Genomic DNA, 21,749 nt, shown 5'->3' with positions numbered 1-21,749 from the left:
CATATTTGTTTCAAAGACTACTCAAATCTTATATGGCTCTGAACTACACATTTTGGCTTTGTAGTTCTATAGAGTTCCAACTCTGGAAAATACATTTCTTATTCACTTAAGGTGCAACGAAGATGATTGCTGGTGAAACAGCAAAGCCTTTTCTTTGATTCCACTATAATAACATGTATTATTGATCTTAGAATAAAACAGTACTGCAGTAGTGTGGAAGACAGACAAAATTATCTCCACAAAATTGGAACAAACGAGTAGCCCTTGCCTTGGTGCATTTGCAGTGTAAGTACTCTAAAAGGACACAGGCTGACTGATGAGTGTAGTAAAAAACAAGGGATCTGCCCTGCCAGCACACTCTGGCTTAGCACAACTGCCCAGCCCTGAGCCTGGAAAAAGCACAGAGAGATGACAATCAGTCCAGTAAAAACAACTGGACAAAAAACTGATTTTTTTGTAAAAGTAGCCACTCAGTACTGCTGACTCCTTGGGCATGAGAGAGTTCCTGAGAGAAGCTATGGGAGTTGGTGCCCTCAGAAGTTTGTTGGCAGGAATAAAACACTAATGCATGCCAGAAGTGATCCAGCTCATTAACAAACCTCAGGGCCTGTGAGGAACAAGGACTGGAAATCCTACTCAGAGTGGCAGGCACAGGCTCATCTGGCAACCTACGGCCAGAGAAAAAATATTCCTTCCACCTAGGCTGTAGTGTCAACACTTTGAGGCTGAATTTACCATATCTGACTACATGGAAAAAAGGCATTCACCAGTTAGGAGCTAACTTAAATTCATGAAACAGAAGAGACTCCAAGCAGATGTCTAAAGATGGCAATCTTGCTGTATTCCAGCAGTACTGCTTGCTGGCCATGCCAAACACGAGATCTCTGTTTTCCTCAGGAGTAATAATGATTACAATTGCTTGAAGTGTCTGCCTGTGGGAATTAAAGGACAAGAAGGAATTAAGGGTTGGACTCCTACTGAGGTGGTGAGACACTTGTGTGCAATAATCTTTTAAAGGCTGAACCTGAAGCATAGAAAAAACTTCTGAGTGCTCATACTTAAACTAGGTGTAAGAAACAAAAAGCAAAATGTTGTGGCGCTTCATTAAGAACAGAAGACAGGAAAATGGAATTTGAATATGAATTAAATTATGAGGAAGACTGAAAGAGGAAGACAAACCAAGCAAACAGTGAAATACATTAGTAGGAAAGAGAAGGTGAGAGGTCATAGTGACCCATGTAGTGAAGGCTGCTGAAGAGACCTCTTTGGGTCTGGTTGAGATCCTATATAAAAGGATTTCAGAACATGAAATGTACCCCTCAAAAGCAAGATGATGAAGATGCTTTGAAGTGAGGTGGAGAACACACATGTGCAAAAATTTACCTCACCTCAAAAAATGCTTTTAATAAAAATCAGCAGAACACCTGTAACTGATATTGATATTTGTGTCATCTCCATGGGCTAGAGTTAAGAAGCTGAAGATTGACAAAACATTGATAAAGGACCATGATAGTTTCATAGAGGAAATGCTAAAAAGTGAACTGCCTTGTCTTCCTTAAAAGAGGGAAAAAACCCACAAAACAGACTAATACCATTCAAATGTTTTAATAGTGAGGGGAAAAGATCCCTTCTGAGAAGTGAAAATTGGGAGTTGTCTGAGAACTAAGCAAGTTGCACAAACTGGACATGAGTCATACTACTGCTAAAGGGAAAGATTTTGTGTGGTCTGCAATATTTGAAGGAAATATATTTATAAAGGTAAAAAAAAAATATTTTGAACATCTTTATAGTAAGCATCAGCCTATAAGAATACATGCATGGCAGACTTCTCATCTGTTTCGGCAGGTGGTGGGGTTATTTAAAATAAGGGACTGTCATTGTGTTTGAAGAATATAACAGGCAAAGAATATAAGACAAACTAATATATATACATACATACATACATATATATATATAACGAATAAGACAAAAGAATATAAGGCAAATGACAAATCTGTCATTTTACCCTTGCACAAGATGCTCAGTTGTTACTTTGCTCTTTCCTTGTTCCTGTCAAACAAACTCAGGACCCTGGTACGTAGCTCACTTGTGAGATGTCCTGTTCCAGGAACTTAGTTTAAATAGAAAAGATGGAGCAGCAGAACAAGTCCTGCAGTGTCTTCGCGGGGCAAACCAGGGGCTGGGACACGCAGGAACCAGCAGGGTCGGAGCAGAGCCACGCTCCGCACTGCCATTCCCGAGTCCCACTGCTGCTCTGGCAGAGCAGGTCGGCGCGGGGGGCTGGCTCGGGAGGGCAGTGGGGATGCGGTGGCACAGGCTGGCTGTGTTCTCCCCTCCGCTCTGATGTGCGCGGATCCAGGCACACGCACGCTGCCTTTTCCCTGCGCTGTGGCTCGGGAATGCTGGCCCTGGCCAGGGATGCGGCGGTACATTTATGGCAAGGGGTTCGAGCCGCGGCTGCAGCTGCGATCCCGGCCCAAATCAGGAGAGGGGAGCCCCAGGGGGACTCGCTGCGCCTCTGGAGCCCAGCACCGGCCTTTCCACCGCGTCCCTGACTCCCACCCTGCCTGGGCGTGGGGGATGCCCTGACGGGCCCCCGGGCAGCGCCGGAGCGCTCAACATTGCCTTTTTCGGGCTTTTTTTCTCTTTCCTCCCCGTGCGCGGTTTTGTTTGTGGTTTTTTTTCTTTCGCTTCCCTTTGTCACTCCTTGCAGGCCCGGCATCCCGGGGCTGCTCCGCCCATCCCGGCCCGGCCTGGCCCGTCCCGTCCCGTCCCGGGCGGCGGAGGAGGAGCCGGCGCGGCGGCTCCGGGCCCGCGGTGAGCGATGTCCCTGGCGGAGCGGCGGCGGCGGCGGCAGGAGGAGGAAGAGGAGCGGGAAGGGGAGGCAGGGGATGGGGCCGGTGCCGGCGAGGAGGTGGTGCAGATCCGGCTGGGGGACAAGTGCTACCCGGTGTGCAAGAGGAAGCTGATCGAGCAAAGCGACTATTTCCGAGCGCTCTACCGCTCGGGAATGCGGGAGGCAGGGCAGGGCCAGGAGGAGCAGCTGCTGCGCGGGGGGCTGAGCGCCCTGGGGCTGGAGCTGGTGCTGGACTTCATCAACACGTCCTGCCTGGCCAGGCTGGAGCAGGAGGAGGGTGGCGAGGAGGAGCCGCCGCTGCTGGAGGAGCTGGTGGAGGCCGCGTCCTACCTGCAGGTCACGCCCCTGCTTCGGCTGCTGCTGTCGCAGGTGCGGCTGGGCAACTGCTTCGAGCTGCACCGCCTGGCGCAGGTGTACGGCCTGCAGGACCTGCACGACGCCTGCCTGGACTTCATGGCCGCGCACTACCACCAGGTGCTGCGCAGGCCCGACGCCCGCCCGCACCTCCTGCTGCCCCCGGCGCTGCAGCAGCAGCTGCGGGAGCGGCGCATGAGGGGCACGGCCACGCTGGTGCTGCTCGGGGACTTCATGGGCGCCTGTCCGCCCGGGCTGCCCGCGGGGGACGCGCCCTGGGCCATGCTCCGCTACGACGAGGAGGCGCGGCGGTGGCTGCCGCTGGCCAACAACCTGCCCGCCGACCTGGTCAGCGTCCGCGGCTACGGCTCGGCCACGCTGGACAATTACCTGTTCATCGTCGGCGGCTACCGCATCACCAGCCAGGAGATCTCGGCCGCGCACTGCTACAACCCGTGCCTGAACGAGTGGAGCCAGCTGGCCTCCATGAACCAGAAGAGGTAACCCCCGTCTGCTCTTGAGATCGATCCTCTGGGTCACTCACTGGCTCAGCCTTAGGGACGCCATGCAGACCTGTCCGTGCTCTGAACCACCAAGGAAACCCAATGAGAAAATTCCTTTCCTGCTTTCTTTGTGGTGTATTGTTAACTCCAGTTAAGTAGGTGACAAGTTTTCCTGCTCTTAGTGGGGATGTACAGGCTATACCAGAGCTGGAGATGGCCAAAACAGTTTAGTTGCTGCCGTTGTCCAGTGGTTTGTACTTCCATAAAAATCAGAATGATTCCTAGGCCTGCACTTCAGTGAAATACCAGAAAAAAGTCAGGAAGATGGTGAGAAATTTCTCACTTGATGGGAATATTTGCATCTGGGAATCATTCATCGTTTTGATGGTTTTTCTTTTTTTACCTTTATCCTTTTGAACTATTTGTTACACATTGATGTTTTAGTTTGCATTTAGAAACACGTAATTTTTACTTGGAAGAGTAATAGAGACTTAGCCTTGAGAAGGGCCCAAGAAGAGAGGCCTTCTCCCTGGCCAGGTTGTGGCTCCTCTACCTTAACCACACTTCATGTCACTGAAACAAACTGGCCTTGTTTCCATTTTAGTAAAAGTATTGTAAGTTTTATCTTTTTTTCTCTGGCAAAGAAAAGGTCAGGAGGTCACAATTCACTGTGGAATGGAAATCCTTTTCGGTGTGCAGTGAGTTGGAAGAGCATGCACAGAGACCCAAGCCGCTGGCATAAACATTTTGTATCTGGGTAGTTAAACTGCACTCTCTATTCCTGGCTCTATTTAGCTTTTGCCACCTAAACCCCCTCAGAAAAGGGATTAGACCTGAAATTAAGTCTTTCCTATTTCACCTTTTTTTTCCCCCCCATTTCTTTTATTGGGAGAATTTTACTGAAATAACCACCTCCCTAATCAGTCATCACAACTATCAGAAACCATTTTTCTCAGTGTTTCTGACTGCTTGGAACGGCGCTGGGAAAAAAGATTTCATCTGTAAAATGAATGTTTGGCTTTTAAACACTACAAACACATTTTCTTACAGACCTGTTTCTTAGAGGCTGAGCCTGTAGCAGAGTTCCCTGGGGAACTGAGATGTTTTAGCTGGCTTCATTGGATGGCAGGACCTGTGTGAGCAGGGTTGGGAGCACTTGGCCTTGCCAGAAAAGGAGGATTGGGTCAGCCCACACAGTGTCTCCTATGGAAATTAACTTCATCACAGAAGTCCCACATTGATCAAGTCACGAGGCTCTGTTTGTGTGATGTCTGTAGCAAGAGAGCTGTTTCTGTGTGTGTTGACTCTGCAACATGAGTTTTTAAGAAATACTTTTTCAAGGCCCCTTTTTTGCACCATACAGTTTGTGCAGTCAAACTCTAGATCAGCCTTTTTTCCTCCACACTTGTCCTATTTTTTTGTTTTTGCTAGGATGCATAATCATTGTACCTGAAATAAATACATGGATATTTTCTCCTATTACTGTTTTCAGTGGTGTTGCCACACCAACTTAATCTTCAAACCTGTCACACATGACACCAAGGTTCCTTAGAATAGAATTTCACATTAATCATTTACTGCAGAAAGGCAGCAGGAAAATGGATGTTTTTGGAATAATATGTATTCTTACATTCCATGGTAGTTATTGCAGGCCAAAAAGTACCCAGAATTACACCTGCAAAGTAGTAGTGAGGATGTTGCTCCCTGAGTAACTGGGGGAGCTTTTTTTTTTTGGAAACTCAGGTGACCCCTTCACAAAACACATTTCTGATTTTACCAGCTTCATGGAGTCTCAGCTCTGCAGTTAATTGTTAGTTTTTCTGTCTGACATAACATGTCAGCTCCCTGTTTGGTGTTTTGTGGCAGGGAGGGATGGCCTGTGCCCTAGGAGCCAAGAGCAAGGCCATTTTTAAGGTGAGGGTTTTGCATGCTACAATGTCCAGTGCTGATGCCTGTCTGCCACACTTCTGTGCTGCAATTAGAGCTGCAGTTTGCTTGGCATTGTATTTTTAGTTTGTTATGCTGTAGTAAAATAAGGAGAGTGGTTGCCCAACCTTCTGCTTAGAAATTATGGCCATGGGACTGTCTGGCAAATGAATTTATGTCAGCTGATATAATTACATCCCATGGATGAAATTTGACATACCTTCAGGGAGGACTCTAGTTTCCACTGAAGTTGGTTTGACTTCAGACAGCAGAGGATCTGGATTTGTTCTTCATGAGTGACTGCATGTGTTGGCTTTGAGGGAAGGCTGAGGAGTTGAAGATCTAATTTTGCTGCTTTCTTATTCATATAAGAGTTTTCTGCCCTAAACAAACCTTTTAAGCTCTATGGTATTTTTATGATTAATTATTTCCATTGTCATAATGAAGAATCCCTGGATGCTGGGATTCTCTCTGCATGCTTAGATGAAACACTCTTAACTTACTTCTAAATAGAAGACAAAAGCCACCTGAATGTTCAGTGGCCATTCTGGTTTGGGTCTTCACTGTTGGCTTTCTATTTAGGTGTTCAGGTCTTACTACTTTAGTTTCAAACTTTTTCACAATAGGCAACTCCTGTATAATGTTCTTGTGATGCTCCCAGGAGCTTCAGAGAGTATTATTCCCAATTTATGTGTTCCTAAGGGAGCTAAAATAATGTGCTTGGGCTCACAAAGGAAGCTTGGGGCTGAGCATGGAATTTCTCATTGGCTGAGTGCTAAATCCAGTGCTGATCACAAATAGTCCACAACAGATCATATTTTCTAGACCTTTTCATTCTAGAGGTGTTTCTGTGCTTGGAATTCTCAAGAGAGTGAATGACTTGGACTTTTTAATAGAAGCAGCTCGATGTAAGTGTTGCCCAAGATCACTTGTGGTCTTTGGTGTCAAGAAGGTGCAAAGTGCATAGGGGACTGTTGCATTAATGTGCTTGAATGCCTTTCCAAAATTTTTTTTTTTTTTTTTTTTAGTGAACACTGTTGAAATTTGCTATTTAAAAATAATATGCTCATGGGATTTCTACTGCATGTGCCAGTTAGAGCTGTTTATTCCATTTCTGTTTTCCTTCAGAACCTTCCTACTCATAGGCCTGGAAGACCTATGTAAGCTCCAGGTTGGAATTATGCACATGGAACATGATTCTTGTGAGCAATCTGTGCCTGAACTGCTGCCACTCTGAGGACTCTTACAGGAGGACAGGAGATGATGCTTCTGGGGAGTACTAGTTGTTCAGGAGACCTTCTCCTTCCCCCTTTTTTACTGTTTTTTAAAATTCACTCAAAACTCTTCTGTGCTGGAAGAAAGTAGACTTCAAAATTTTTTAAAATTAGAACCATCCATACCTTACTTACCACAAATGTATCACACACTTCTAAAGCTGCATGTTTGATGCAGTATACTCTGGAAATTCACATAAGAAATACAAAAAAAAATGGAAAACAAGGAACTCATTGAAAATCTGTAAAATGCTTCGGAATTGCTCCATAACTGTGCTTTCCTCATCTCTGTTGTAGGTGCTTTACGTCTAGAATAAAGAAGTCATCTCATTTTTGAGAAATTTTAAGATTAAATTGATCATTTGGCAGGAAGAAACAACCTTGGTTAATCCAAGGCTTGTGTTCAGCAGCAGGACCAAGGCTACCTTGCAAATAAATCCACATTCAACTTGCTCTTGAGATCCTCCAGCAGTGTAGATTCCAACCTACACTAGAATCCTCCTCCCAGATGTCTTGTTCCCATGTTTAGCCACCCCTCTGATCAGGAAGTCCTCCCCAGTATCTGGGCTAACTCTTTTTTGTTGTACACTAAGTGAGATTGTCAGTGAGCAAAAACCATGTGTGCTGGTCCTTCATAGCCACTGCCTCCATAGCCTGCAGATACACCTGACACAATCCAGAGCCATGGGGTGGGGGGAGTTTGGGGAGCTGTGGAATGTTGTCCCTGTGTGCAGAAAACCTCTCTGACCTCCAGCTCCTTTGAGCATGCATGATCTTTTCCTTCCTTTGTGCACACAGTGCTTTGCAGTTTGTAGAGTGAAGAAGGGATTTTGAGGGATGGCACAACCCCACAGCTCCCACATTTTGATGTTCCTGGGGTCCTGTTCTGAGTGAATGGGGGCAGCAGAAGGCAGCTGGTACCTCAGCTTGTCCCAGAAAGAAGGGACCCTCCAGGCCTGGTTTTTGGAAAGTACATCTTGGTCCCTCAGCTTCAGAAAAGTTGCAGGTGTGAGTGGAGTTCAGTCGTGGTTGAATCTGATGGATTTGGCCCCACTGTTTCCAGGCTGTAGTCCATGGAACAGTTGGTTGTGGAGAGCTGGCTCCCTGCTCAGTGTTTACTTTCCTTGTTTCCAGCTGCTCCAACATATTAAAAGAGAGTAAAAATGCACTAAATATTTCCTAATCTGCACTCTCCATAAAGACACCTGCTGTTACTGGCATGGAAAGGTGAATGGCAGAAGTTTTTCATAACATATTGAGCCATTGTCCAAACTTTCATATAAAGTATGCTGATGGATACTTGCTGCTACAGTAAAATGAACCTTATTGTTAATGAATACCATAAATCTGAAATACCTCCACTGAATGTCATCCATTTTAATGAGTGTTTGGAAGTAGTTAAATGACTGACAAAACGGTCTGTGATCTCCTTTTAGAATATTTAAAGCTGAAAGTTGTGCTGCTTGTATTTTAGTAAATAATTTTCCCAGTGATTTTTCCCCTTTGTTAATTTTTGGAAATTTTTATTTCTGTCCTAACTTTCACAACAGGTATATTGCTTTGAAAATCATGATGTTTTGTGAGTAGTTATCCTCATTTCATACCTGCATTTGATTGCCGTGTTATTCTGGATTCTCTAAAATGAAAATCATAATTGCTATTGAGGGAATATGAACAGACTGACCTAATCATAAATGTCAGGGGAAAAAAAAAAGAATAAAAAGCAATTAATTCCTTCAAAGGAGCATTTTCATTTCCAAAGCTGTATGAGGCTGACAAGAACAAAGTGCTTCCATCTGGAAACAAATCCTTTTTCCAAATACATTTAATAAAAAGAAGTTGCAGGGCAGTCTACAGCTAGGCAGGGTTCATTTTGTCCAGACAAAACCCTGCAAAAGTACTTAGTAGTAAATTTTGGATGTTGGATTCCTGCAGGGTGGAATTCCCTTTGCTGCCCAGGTCAGTGCAGGTCTGAAGCATAATTTCAGTTTTACAAACATAACACAGTTCCCTGTTTTGTTTCCACTGAGCTGGTGCACTCCAGGGACTGCCACACATCCAGTTAATTGGGATGCTTATGGTAAAATCTCAAATCAGCAGAAGAGAAGGAACAACCTTTCTAGGCAGTGAGACTGTTCCTGGGGAGAGGAAAAGCTCATCCTTTGTTAGACCAGCTGCCCTAGCTGGAAGGAGGAGCTGCATACACAAATTCTGTCTTCACATCCTCCAGTTTCTTCCTCCAGACCTGCTCCTTTAATACCCATGGACCATTTTTTTGTGTCTGTGTGACCTGCAGGGTGTGACATAGGAGATTTCCTGTGCTTCTGGAGTTAGAAAATTGCTCTTTGCCATGGGTGAATTTCGAGAGCATAGTGGAACAGACTAAGAAATAAATGACCAGTTTGGAGGGCATTGCTCATGGGTGCAATATAATTTTTGTTCAGCTATGGGGAGAACACAGTGTACAGATTGGTCTTGCTTCAGAGGATGCGTTTAGTAGTTTAATGCTGAATAGGGTACAGAAGATTCACTCTTCTTTCTTTTGCAGAACAGGATTCAATGTGTTCCACTTTAAATTGCTTTTTTATTAGGGTTATTAAAGAGATTCTGTAATACAGCCTAAAATAAGTATGCATTTGTAGGCATCCATCAAGTCTTGTTTGAAATTTCTGCAATTTTAAATGAAATTATATCCTTCACTGTGTGTTCTCTACCAGTGGCCACATTGCTAAAAGCCTAATAAAAACAAGCTGTCTGCTGGGCACATTGGTTAACTGAACATCTAGACCTGAACTGGCACAGTCCAAAATACAAAATAAAATATTCCTCAGTCTCAGCAGCATCATCAGTAGCATTCAAACTGCCACTGGTTACTGTCCTGAGTAATTGCAGTGCAGTTACAGCATTTTGACCTTGCACAGAGGAGTTCAGATGCTGCAGATCCTCAAGTGGGATGCAAGCTGTGAGTGGTGATGAGTGTGTCAGAGCCTGGGTAGGAAGAACTTTCCTCTGTATTTCTGTATATGGATGCACCTCATTTCAGTGCTGCAATCTGTTGTTTCAGATCCAACTTCAAGCTCCTGGCTGTCAGTGGAAAGCTCTATGCCATTGGTGGCCAGTCCCTTTCCAACGTGGAGTGCTACAACCCGGAGAACGACTGGTGGAATTTCGTGGCGTCCATGCCAAACCCTCTTGCAGAATTCTCAGCTTGTGAATGCAAAGGCAAAATCTATGTTATTGGAGGTTACACTGCACGAGGTAACAAGTTTGCTGTTACTTCTTGTTGGTTTTTACCTGGTTGTTTCCAAGGCCCTTGGAAATTTTCTCCTGTTTTTCAGGAAGGCTTTTGAACTGGTGTAGAAGGTAGAGTAATGCTGATCAAAACATATAGAAATAAATTGCTGGTAGAAAATAATTGACAAACAAAGCAAAACAATAGGTCTGTCAGGGAAGAATCAGGTCTTTGTATTTTTTTCAAAGCCTGTGTGGACCTGGGGCTCTATTACTTGGAGAGAACAAACTGATGGGTACTTCAGCACCCAGCTTAGCCACTTCTCCTTTTCTTAGATTTTGATCACACAGTACAGAGAGGTCTCAACAGATATATTGTGTTTACTTTTTAAATACTTGGTTTAGGCTGTCAGAAGGAAAAATTCATAGAAAATATCTGCCTGCCTTAGTACTTCCCATGTATTAATAGATGTCATGGTCTTTTCACTACAGTATTTCATTGTTTCAGAGGCAAATTCAATCTTTACCTTAATAACTTAATAAAGCAATCAAAAGCTGAAGCAAGAAACAACACTTTTAGCTTATTTAATTTCTATACCAAATTTTCAGAGAGCACTGTGCAGAGGGCAGGACTTGAAGTTTCATTCTCTTCTGACAATTACTTTTTTTTTTTTTAATCCAGTGGGCAAACACATTCAGTTAAAAAGAGCTCCCATTTGTTCATTCCTTAAGTACATAGTGCCATTTTTTGGGAGGAAGACATTTTCTCAGAGCTTTCGAAGTCAGTTTTTTAAACATGTCAAATGTTCAGTATTTACCAGGATTTCGTAAGTTTGAATTTGGCCTTTGCCCACTTCAGTTGACCACAGCAGTTTTAAGGGTTTTCTTTCCAAACAGAGAATGAAATTGGAAGACAGATTAGCTTTTACAGACAGTACTGCAAGCAAAGCTAAACTGCAGTTAGAACAAGCTTCTAGTGTCTGGGCAGATTTGAGCTCTGAATCATTTTAAAGTTTATAGAAGACACACTGCCACCCCATAAGGACCTTGTGGTAATGAAAACCCTCAAAGTCATTTTGTCCAGACCATTCTGACCAGAGCCTGGTGGCTTCTGTGGAGAAAATGTACCTGTGTCTATATGGAGAGCTGTGCTGTGTGTGCTGCACTCCAGTCCTCTGGTCATCCCCACTACAGGATCTGCTGGGGCCACTGTGCTCCCTCATGTCCAGCACTGGGACTCTGAGATGTCTGGCATGAAGCACATCTTGTGCTGAGAAGTCAGATCCAAAGGGGGACATCCTAAGAGACAAGAGAACAAGGAGAAGGGGTTGAAACAAGTTAGTGGGAAGTGTCTCTGAAGACCAGGGTTAGGGGTTTGGCATTTTTATCTAGAGAGAGAAAGAAGAGGTAACCTGAAAAACCTCTGATTTGGTTAAGAGTGCTACACAATTTTCTTCCACACCCTTTGCACTCTGCAAGTCCTTTTTCTGATGTTTGTGCTGTGCTTTCATCAGGCTGTCTAATCCTGGTGTCATGAAGAGGAATATTGGCATATTGCTGATTCAGATCCCATTCCTTTAAAACTCCTGAACAAGGCATGTGCATTCAGGATTGCTGCCCTCTGTCAGGCTCCTGATTCAGTACTTGCTGCCTATGGTTTCAGCTGAAGGAGGGTTGTGAGTTACCTCTGGCTTTCTCCACATTCCAGGGGATTGCTGCTGCCCTCTGAACCTCTGTCATTTCCCAGGTCTTTTCCTAAAAGCCTTTTTCAATGGAAATAAGGCAGTATAACAACAGGAAGGTTTGAGCAATGGATAACTAGCACATTTAGTCTTCTGTTTGAATCCGGGATCACTCAGGACTACAAACACCTGTGCTTATTATAGGTAATTTCCTTAGCAAGGGTCTAGAATCATTTTTTCTGTGACATCTTGGCTTGGGACATGTAGCAGGCTTAAAAACAAGAATTGCCACAGTTACACTGGTGATTGTCCTTTAGAATTATGCCAATGTTAGAAAGTGTTAAGACCTAAAGCTCTGAGAAACACTAAGGTTTATTTGCTGGTTTGCTATATTTACTGCGTAAAACACATGCAGGAATTAATCTTTTTTGTGTTCGGTTATTTTTAGTAATTTTTGTTATTTCTGTATATACCTCAGTTTTGGTATGTAAATTTGTGTAGAGCTTTCTCCTCAGATAGCACTTTCCTAAAGGTGGCAGGATCTGGAATTTCCCACTGTAAATTATAATGACACTTCTCTTGAGTTTGCAGCTCTCACTTGTGAACCTAGATCCTAATAGAAATTCCAAGTCAGGCACTATAGTGTTCATATTTTGTATTGTGGGTTTTGTTTTGGGTTTTTTTTTTTTGTTGTTGTTGTTTCAGTGGATATAAAAGATCCAGGCTGTGAACTGAGTATGTGAGGGCCACGTTGCAATGGACTTCTATTTCATACACCTCCTCTCAAATAACACATTTTCCAGGGGAAGTTTACTGCTATAGGTACTCACACTGCCTTAACTGGGACTTCTGCTCCCCTTAATGAGTCAGAGAATGACAGGTTGGTTGTAGGCAAAGATCATCTATACGTAGAGCTGTTTCACAGAGCACTGCCATGAAAATAATCAGAGTGCAGATACTGGATGGAGCAGCACCTCCCTGATCATGCCACTGATGCACTTCATTCATGACAATCCAGTTATATTTCTGGGTATTTATACCTGTGCCCTTACAGAACTTGTCAGTATGTCCCTGTCTGCTCTTCCCCCTGGGAGCTTGTCTTGAAGTCATCATGAAGGACAGACTGGTAACGTGGAGAAGATTTAATAAAAGACCTGTCTGGAGTCTACAAACCTGTTCCTTCTTGTCACTTGAGATTGGATTTGAGCTCAGATCTCCAGAGACTGGAACTGAATTTACTGAGTCGTGTGCTTTCTGTGATAATTTAGTGAAGTCTTGGATGCAGCCAGGGTCTTCACTGCACTATAAGTCAGGGTGGCCATGTAATAGTGGAAGAACACTATTGCAAACGTGCACCCACTGAGTTGTGAATTATGGAGGTGATTGCAGCTTCTTTCTGAGCCTCTGCCTAATGGCAGGGCACAGAGTTCCTGGTTCTTAGATGATTTTGACAGTGTGTGTTTCTGTCTTTATAAGGTGCCCTTAGGTCATCCAGGCCACTTGTTGAAATGTAACCAGCTTTACAAATTTTATTCCATAAAACTTGGGTTTATGGAATGAAATGCGAAGTATCAAAGTTAAGCTTGGATGATAAATCAACACTTGACAGCCATTCATGAAGTGTACTGTCTTCATGGTAGTTTGATTCATCTGTGACCACTTCTGGAGAGGAGAGTATTGCTCCATTTTCCTCTTTGTAAAAAATATTTATGCATCAGTCAGAGACAAAATTAAAAGCATAAGCTAAAATGTAGGGATTATTCTGCTAAAATCTGAGGGCCCAGACAATTTACATCATGTAATGTGCCAGAAGTAGCATAATTTTTTTCCCCTATGCCAAGGAACAGAATGTTCAAAGTTTCTTGTCAAGGCCAAAGAGCTGCAGTTGTCAGTGATCACCATTTCTCCCCTGGCTTGCTCTGCAAGTGTGTGAGCAATGTGCAGTAAAAGCAGAGAAAAACGCTCCCCCACAAGTGCCTTCTGACAGAATTACTTATTTGTGAACGTCTCTCCTCTCTGTTTCAGGCAGGAACATGAGCATCCTGCAGTACTGTCCCACCTCTGATTCCTGGACCAACTTGGAGCTGTGCGACGTGCACGTCCGCAAGCAGCAGATGCTGTCAGTGGAGGAGACCATCTACCTGGTGGGGGGCTGCATCCTGGACCTCGCACCCAGCCAGAGATCCAGCCCCAGCGAGGACGTGCTCACCGTGCAGTCCTACAACATTGCCACCAAAGAGTGGCTCTACCTCAATGAGAACTCCTCCAAATCCGGCCTCAACTTGACTTGCACTCTCCACAACGATGGAGTCTATATCTTGAGCAGGAATATTACTGTGTCCTCCAGCTTGGAGCAGCGTCTCTTCCTGAAGTACAACATCTTCACGGACACTTGGGAGTCGCTGGGGCGCTTCCCAGCCTTTGGACAAAACATTCTGATCTGTTCCATGTACTTGCCTGATGGGCGAGAAGTGTAACAGCACAAGAGTTTTCTTTCCAGTTCATTAATCGTTCTTTGATGAAATATTACTCCCTCTGAATAATTCCAAATGTAATGTGGTTGCATAATGCAGGCATAAAATACTGATTCCGCTCTCTAAAAAGGTTTCAGAATCCATTATGAAGAGAAATGCTTCCAGAAACGGTTTTAAGATGTCGGTTTGAAAATTTTACAGGTTTGGATTAAAATTTCAGCAGGTATTGTTTGCAATTTAAACGTAAAATTATTGTGTTGGCAACTGATACTGGAGCTCCAAAGGCAAAACTGATCAATCTGGTTTTATTCTTCATCTTAATATACAGCACAGAACAAAACATATACATTTTAAAAGTGGAAACAATTCAATAAAGTAAATGATTAGTATAATCAAAACCAAAACAAGATTTATTTCTTTCAAAGTACAGTTTTTACTCAAGCAATGTTCTGTCAAATTCACACTATTTAAAATTGTTCATACAATCCTATTTTAATCTCTTCCATGGCAGCAAGATGTTCTCAAAGATGCCAGCAATTGGGGTCCCATCAGGAAGAGCTTCTTCTGGATTATTTGCAGTGCAATGCTTTGCCAGGGACAGGTAGGAATTACCTACAGGCTACAGTTGCTGTTTGGGAAGTAGATGTTCCTTTAATGGAAGTTGGGCAGCATTTCTTGTTACTATTGAGATAGAGATAAAAAGGCACTTTATTGAAAGGGTGAAGTTTCCTAATTGTCATAAAGGTTTAAGTTTTATTTACCTTGTTATGTTCTGTAGTGCTTAAAACCGAGTTTAAAGATTTGGCAACAAGCTGCATATTGTGAAAATGCCCCTGAGCACGTGCAGAGGTGATCCTGCTCCAGGCACATCCTGATTGGTAACACTCCTGTGGGACACACACGGGAGACTTGGCTCTTATAAATGACTCCCTGAGCATGTCCCCCAGAGCAGGGACATGTGAGTGTTGGCTCTTCCTTGTGTCACCAGGAGAGATTGCCCCAGGCTTGCCACCCAGTGTTGTTCCTCTCTGTAAAGGGCACTGTAAGGTGGTCACTGTGAGCACTCCTTCGTGGGGATTCTGGCGTGGATACTGCAGGAGCTTCTCCCAGTTCCTGCCTCTTGCCTGAGAGAATTGCAACTATGGTTGGCCCTTTTCTCCTTGTAGCTGACAAGTGCAAAAGCATCTTCTTGAGGTGCCTGCCCAGGTCTGGAATGTGTGTCCTCACAGCAAGGAGAGGAAAAGCTCTGGGTGACCATGAGAAGAGCCAGGCTAGACATGTGCTAAACACATTGCAGGGATGCTGGTTCAGTTCCAGATCTTTATCCACATGATGAGATTTAAAGCACCTGAACACATTCTTAATGTGTGGAGATGTCTTTTTTGTTTCTTCAGGAAAATTGAAGAATCTGAATCTTCCTTTGAAGACAGGGGCCTGTTGTACAGAGGAGGAGACAGCAGTGGTTCCCTCAAGGTCCTTGTAACTCCTTGATTTTCTGCAGTTTTGAATGAAATTAGTTATTGCTAAAGGGTTATCAATCTTTGCCTTGCCAATCACTGTTCACACATTGATCTTGGTGCTTCCCATCACCTGTAGCAGCCCAAAGAGAAAATCCCAGGAAACTTCTCCAGAATGAGGGCATTTGTGTTTGAACATTTTTGGGATGAAAGCAGCCACAACACAAGGTATTTTGGATGTCTAAGATTCACCTTTTTGGGTGGAACTTCTGCAGCCTGGTGGAGAATGTCCTGCCTCAGCCCAAACTGGTGCTTGTCACTCAGCTCTGTATGACTTCAATTAGCTAAGCCCATGTTGATGTGTTTTTATTTCCTTTGAAGACATTGTGCAGCTGCTGTGTTTTGACAGCAATATCAGGCCACACAATTGCTCTTCTGCAGTGGAGCAATAAGGTGACTTTAATAAGATGCTTCTTCCAGAAGTGTTTCAGAATAAATATAAGCAGGATGCCATTGCCTGGTAATAAATTCTCTCAGTCACATTATGCTACTTGCTTTCCTAAATTTCTTTCACTTCCAGATTCAGTATTCTACAGTCAGCTGTGACCACTCCTGGTGGAGGGAATCACATCCAAATTGCAGCGTTCTTTCCTAGAAAATTAACCAAGAAACCTCATCACTCCTAGGTTTGCAGTGGGGTGTATCAAATCCTTTCAAACCCATTCATTTCTTAGTGCAGTCATAATTCAAAAAACTATGACATCATCTTCTTGGTGTAATTACTCTTTTTCAGAGGAGGCCTTTCCATACTGGATTTTTTTTGGTTTCAACTTTCAGCAGTCAAGTGACCACCTTGAAAACCTGCTCAAATGCAGAAGACAAAGATGCATCTGACTGTAAATACAGTCAAACCCTTTTGTCAGTCCATGGTTTAAATGCCTCCCACACTGACATCTAAAAGTACTGCAGTCACAAATCAAAACTGGTGTTTAATTTAGTGGTAGCATGAATTAGTGTATTATTCTAATTGTACTGTGTTACTACAGGCTGAAATAAAAATAAATTTTTTTTTAAACAAATTCTTTACAGAAAAGTATGCAGTGTTTGTGGCCCCATACCTCAGGAAAGAAAGCCAAACACTGTGATGGTTGTCTCATGCCCTGCTCATTTTCTTTCCATCAGTTTTATACTTCATATTTTCTTTTGTGTTTTGGGGCAAGGAAAAGTGTCTGAGACCCACTAACAGAATTAAAACACAGCTTTTTAGCCAATGAAAATGTTGTTCAGTGATCCAGTGTGCTCTCCTTTCTCTGGTGGTGGGAGGAAAAGGCCCTTAATTTTAGAAGTATCAAGAGTCCTTGCAGTCTGATCAACTGGAAATTCCTCTGTTGTCCTCAAGTTGCTCCTAACTTACTATGTGGGCTTGGAGAGATCCTTCCAGCTCCTGGCATCTGCATGTCCAAAAGTGACATGTGAGTGGGGATGTTCATCTTGTGGGAACACGAGGTTTGTCTGGTATGTAGTGTTTGAAAGAGTTCTGAGCACGTGAGGTCCATTTGTCCTCAGTGCTATAATTGCTTCCTTGGCTATTCAGACTTCTTCAGCAAGTGCTAATTACTTCAACCTCTGCTAATTACCTGTATTTTGAACTAATGACTATTTCCAGCCTGTTTCTTTCCTTCTTTCTTTTTTTCTATTTGGTCACCCAACAGTCTGTTGTTCATCTAAGTTTCCTGGTCTTGTTATTCCCAAGTCTGCATCTAAATTCCACACCACTGCTTTCCTACTGGGTCTGGGTTATCCAGTGCTTTATATATCCATTATTTATCTTCTCTGGCTCATGGACCAATTCCCCTTGATACTGACCAGCAAGGGCTGACTATGGTAGAGGATGATCCCGAGTTGAAAGAAAGAAGAACAGCCCCCAAAGCCCTGAGGGAGGAGTAAACAAAAACTGGGAACTCAGTCCCTCCTCATAAAATGCAGAAGAATTTAAGAACGTTGCTCACATCAAGACTAAGAGGGAGCATAAAAGTTTCTTCCTTTCCGGGAATGGTTTGTGGTTTTCAATGTGAAATAAGAGTTGTGTGGGGCTAAGTTTAATCTCTCTGGCTGCTTTCCATGGGTTTCCCTTTCTGCCCTGTCGGCTGACCTCTCTTGAGCTTAGTATCTGTGTTTTACATTCTTGGAGGGTTTTGCCTTTCTACATCAGTATCCAGCCCATTTTGCTGAAATCATGTGGTAGTGGTTTGTTGGTCTTTCCTTTCACACTCATCTGTGTCTGTCTGTCACAAATTAGTTTGTAATTCAGGTATAACCTCTTCATTTAGTCAATTCTGGGCTCTGGGAAGAGAAACCTACAAAGCTACAAATGTTCAGTTTCCTTTCATCCTCATTTCAGTGAGTAATGATGCTGCAGGCACTCAGTTTGTGGGAGTTGGTGTGTCTGTAACAGAAGAGAAGGGCATGGAGGGCATGGACTGCAGTGACAAATTAGCACATGACATGCTCGAAGCCCACCATGTGCAGAAATTTCTCCTCCCTGCCATCCCTGTGAGGCAAGATGCACCCTGTAAATGGTGTTAAACCAGAGACATCCTGGAACAGCTGCTGGCAAGACCAGTGAATTTATACATGTTCATCAAGAACTCTCCTTGATGATGTAATATTGTTATTACAATTTACTTTTTCTCCTGGGGCCATTATAATTGTCTGGTATCCCACTGAATACCTTTTTTATTTGGTTTTAAGGGAAGTTCTGCCCTCTTACAGCTAGGGCCTTGATTTATTATGAAGACCAGAGCAGTGTCAGAGGGCAGAAGCTGTCAGAGTGTGTGGTTATACTGATTTTTGCACTTAGAGCAGTGACCAAAGGGTGGCTCCCCAGCCCCACAGTATGGCTTAGGAACCAGAGCTGGTGCTCTCAGAAAATTTAAACCCCTTTGCTTCCATTCTCAGACTGTGATTTCCATCTAACCAGCTTTGAGCCTAGTTTAGTGCAACCTCTGGGTTGTTTTCTTAATTTCCTGAGGAGAGTGGAGCTTGGAAAAGGAGTCTGGATTTTGTGAACTGATAGGGATCATGCATTCACAGATTTAAAATTACTCTCCCAAGTACACATGCTATATGGACTTCTTTCCTAAAAGCAGTTACATTACCAGTAACACATGCTGTTATGTCCTGTGAATATCAGTATTTTCTAAAGTAAGATTTGGTTTCTTTATTGCATTTAGAAAAGTAAACTAGGAATCATTGCAATCCCTGTACTTTTCTAGTGGAAGGATGATTATATAGGGTCCATTTTTAGAATACCCATTTATATGATGTGCTGTATATCTTTAACCTATATATGGTTCAGTAGGAAAGACATTCAGCACCTGAGCAAAGATGTTTCCTGTTTGTTTGTGCTTAGACCATTATTTAGGATTGAGCAGTGAACACAAACTCTGAATCATCCTTCCCTCACTCCATTTTTCAGATGAAATTTATTATTATTTTCTCAGGTGATTTTCCCCTCTGATATTTTCTAGGTGTATTAAAGTGTCTGCTGTCTTGTGATAAGAACACCTTTTATAAATTATTCTCAGCATCTTCAAAATTAATTACTCTATAAACTTTTTTGTTTACTTATATTAGTCATGATTTTATAGAATTTTGAGTACTTTTCTGTACTTAGTATTGACAACATCAGGGATTTCAACAGTGTAAGGGCAGGGAAATATCTGTAGCTCTCCAAGGACACAACTTCAGCTGTGCAAGGTCTGAAATGTAAAAAGTGTCATTACTTCATTTCCTTTGAAACTTTGTCTGATTTACAGTTAACTAATTTAATTGAGTTAATTTAGTAATTTCAAGTTTTACACCATTCACTGAAGTAAAAACATTTATAGTTGAGCAGTGGTTTGGGAGGTGATGTTACAAGGGCTCTGTGTTCATCTTTGGATATTGTTATTGCAATTTACTTTTTCTCCTGGGCCACTATAATTGTCTGGTATCCCACTGAATACCTTTTAATTTGGTTTTAAGAGAAATTTTGCCCTCTTGCAGGTAGAGCCTTGATTTATTATGAAGACCAGAGCTGTTTCATTTGAGAATGTGTATTTTGAAGCTGTAAATTATTGATCAGCAATAACTGCAGTGAAGCCCATAAAAACATGATTTTGGGTGGTAGGGGTGGAGATAAAGCCAGGAAAGAGATCCTTAGGGACAGCCACTCTCTAACCTCCAGGCACTAACAATTTTAAAGTGCAGAATCAAACAGAAATGGTTTTAAAATAACAACTCATTTTCCCCTCTTCCCATCTCTCCTGCTAAAACTCAAACCCTTTCAGTCAAAGTAATTTGTGGCAAGACATCTGTGTACTTGGAAGAGAATGTTGGTGGTGAGGTAGGAATACACTGCTTGTGCAGGTGATCCCTTATCCCTGCTGCTTGGCAGGCCAAGAAACCTTCCTGCAGGACACTGATGGCTCTTTAATGCCATGTTATCTGCTAACCTGTGTGTGATGATAGGTGAGGCAGGCAGAGGAGTCATAGAAGCACTATTGTGCACCTGATAAAAAATGCACAATAGCCTTGTAGAATTTTTTTTTTTTTAATAGAGCCTGATCCAAAGCCTTTTGATGTTAATAAAAAGAGCCAGCTTTGAATTAGGCACATGATTGAGTGAATTAGATAATTCTGAAAGAATCCAAAGGGATGTTAACTGTACAACTGGCTGATGAAAGAAGAGAAAGAAGGCTTGGAGAGCCTTGGTACAGTGTGATCTCAGATATACCCCATCTGTGGCTTTTGAATGTCACTGTGAAGTTGTCCGTTATGTTAACACAAGTTTATCAAATATAATGGCTCTGAAAAACTCAGGAGAATGATGTTTCCCTAGGAATATCTGGGGAGAAGATGAACATCTCTACATTTATGAAAACATTGCTCTCACACTTCTGATTCTGACCAGCAAAGCTGTGTTTCCTTGTACCAAGAAATGTGGTGTGTGGGGTGAGGTTGAAGTGTTTTACTTTATGTCCTGGTGCTCTGAATTTTTTGTTTGTTTGTTTTCTTGCACTATAGCCTCTCAGAACAAAAAAAAAAAAAAAAAAAATTAAAAAAAAAAAAAAATCTAGTATCCAGGCATTGGATCCTTCTCTCACAGGCTGTGATAATGCCATAGCCAACAAAATGACCTGAGTATGGTCATGTGGGACTGACAAGCATCAGCCCTGTTTTGCTGTCAATATATACAAGTACAGAAGATTTATTTGTACAAGGATTAGAACTTTGGCTGATGTTCCATGCAAGGTGAAACAGCTCCAGGAACTTTTTGAGAACAAAACACCTCAGGGTGGTTTCCCTCTATAGGAAAGATAAGGGTGTGTCCCACATGGGGATTTGAAGTCCTTGAGGAAGAGGATAGACTTAAACCTTAATCTCCTGTGCCTTGGCAAATCTCCCAGTAAACATAGTCCCTTTTTTTTTTTTCAGTTTGTGTGGGTAACTAGTTTTTGTTATTTGCTTAAGCCAAAAAACCCCAGAACCATAAAACCCCAAAACCAAAAAACAACAAAATCAAAAAAACCAAAACCAAAACAAAATCTGAAACCAAAACCAACAAAAAAAAAAAAAAAAAAAAAAAAAAAAAAAAAAGTGAGGCTTTATGTGGGATAATTAATTTGTCTGTTTTTCAGAAAATAAAATACCCCAAGATGTCTACACATCAAACATCTGTACAATGCACCAAAATCAGGGTGTTCAAGCTTGCTTTTCCTAAATATTAATTCCCTTGCTTTATCTTTAAATCTGTTTCAGCTGCTGGAGTATTGAATGGACATTGTCCCTGCTGCTCAGGAAACAGGAGTGTGTGTCTGTCTGTCCCTCAGCCTGGAATAATTGTACCTGTCTGAGGGGAGCTGGGCAGGGTGGTTTCACTGGGAGCTTGGTCCCATGGGCTGAGCCAGCTGCTCAGGACTGGCTGTGGAGGCTGACTGCCACTTTGAG

The 21,749-nt window shown here is 42.8% G+C and overlaps 1 protein-coding gene across 1 annotated transcript; it reads left to right on the top strand.

Annotated features, from left to right (window-relative positions):
* The first annotated feature begins 2,741 nt into the window (after positions 1–2,741).
* On the top strand, positions 2,742–16,303 carry KLHL42 (kelch like family member 42). Its single transcript, XM_056511125.1, has 3 exons — positions 2,742–3,711; positions 9,979–10,172; positions 13,853–16,303. Exons 1-3 carry the CDS (start codon positions 2,825–2,827, stop codon positions 14,302–14,304), a joined length of 1,533 nt encoding a protein of 510 aa, XP_056367100.1. The 5' UTR covers positions 2,742–2,824; the 3' UTR covers positions 14,305–16,303.
* Positions 16,304–21,749: the final 5,446 nt, after the last annotated feature.

Source organism: Oenanthe melanoleuca, chromosome 1A (assembly GCF_029582105.1).
Source record: "Oenanthe melanoleuca isolate GR-GAL-2019-014 chromosome 1A, OMel1.0, whole genome shotgun sequence".
Lineage (NCBI taxonomy): Eukaryota > Metazoa > Chordata > Aves > Passeriformes > Muscicapidae > Oenanthe > Oenanthe melanoleuca.
This window is presented reverse-complemented; position numbering and strand designations above follow the sequence as displayed.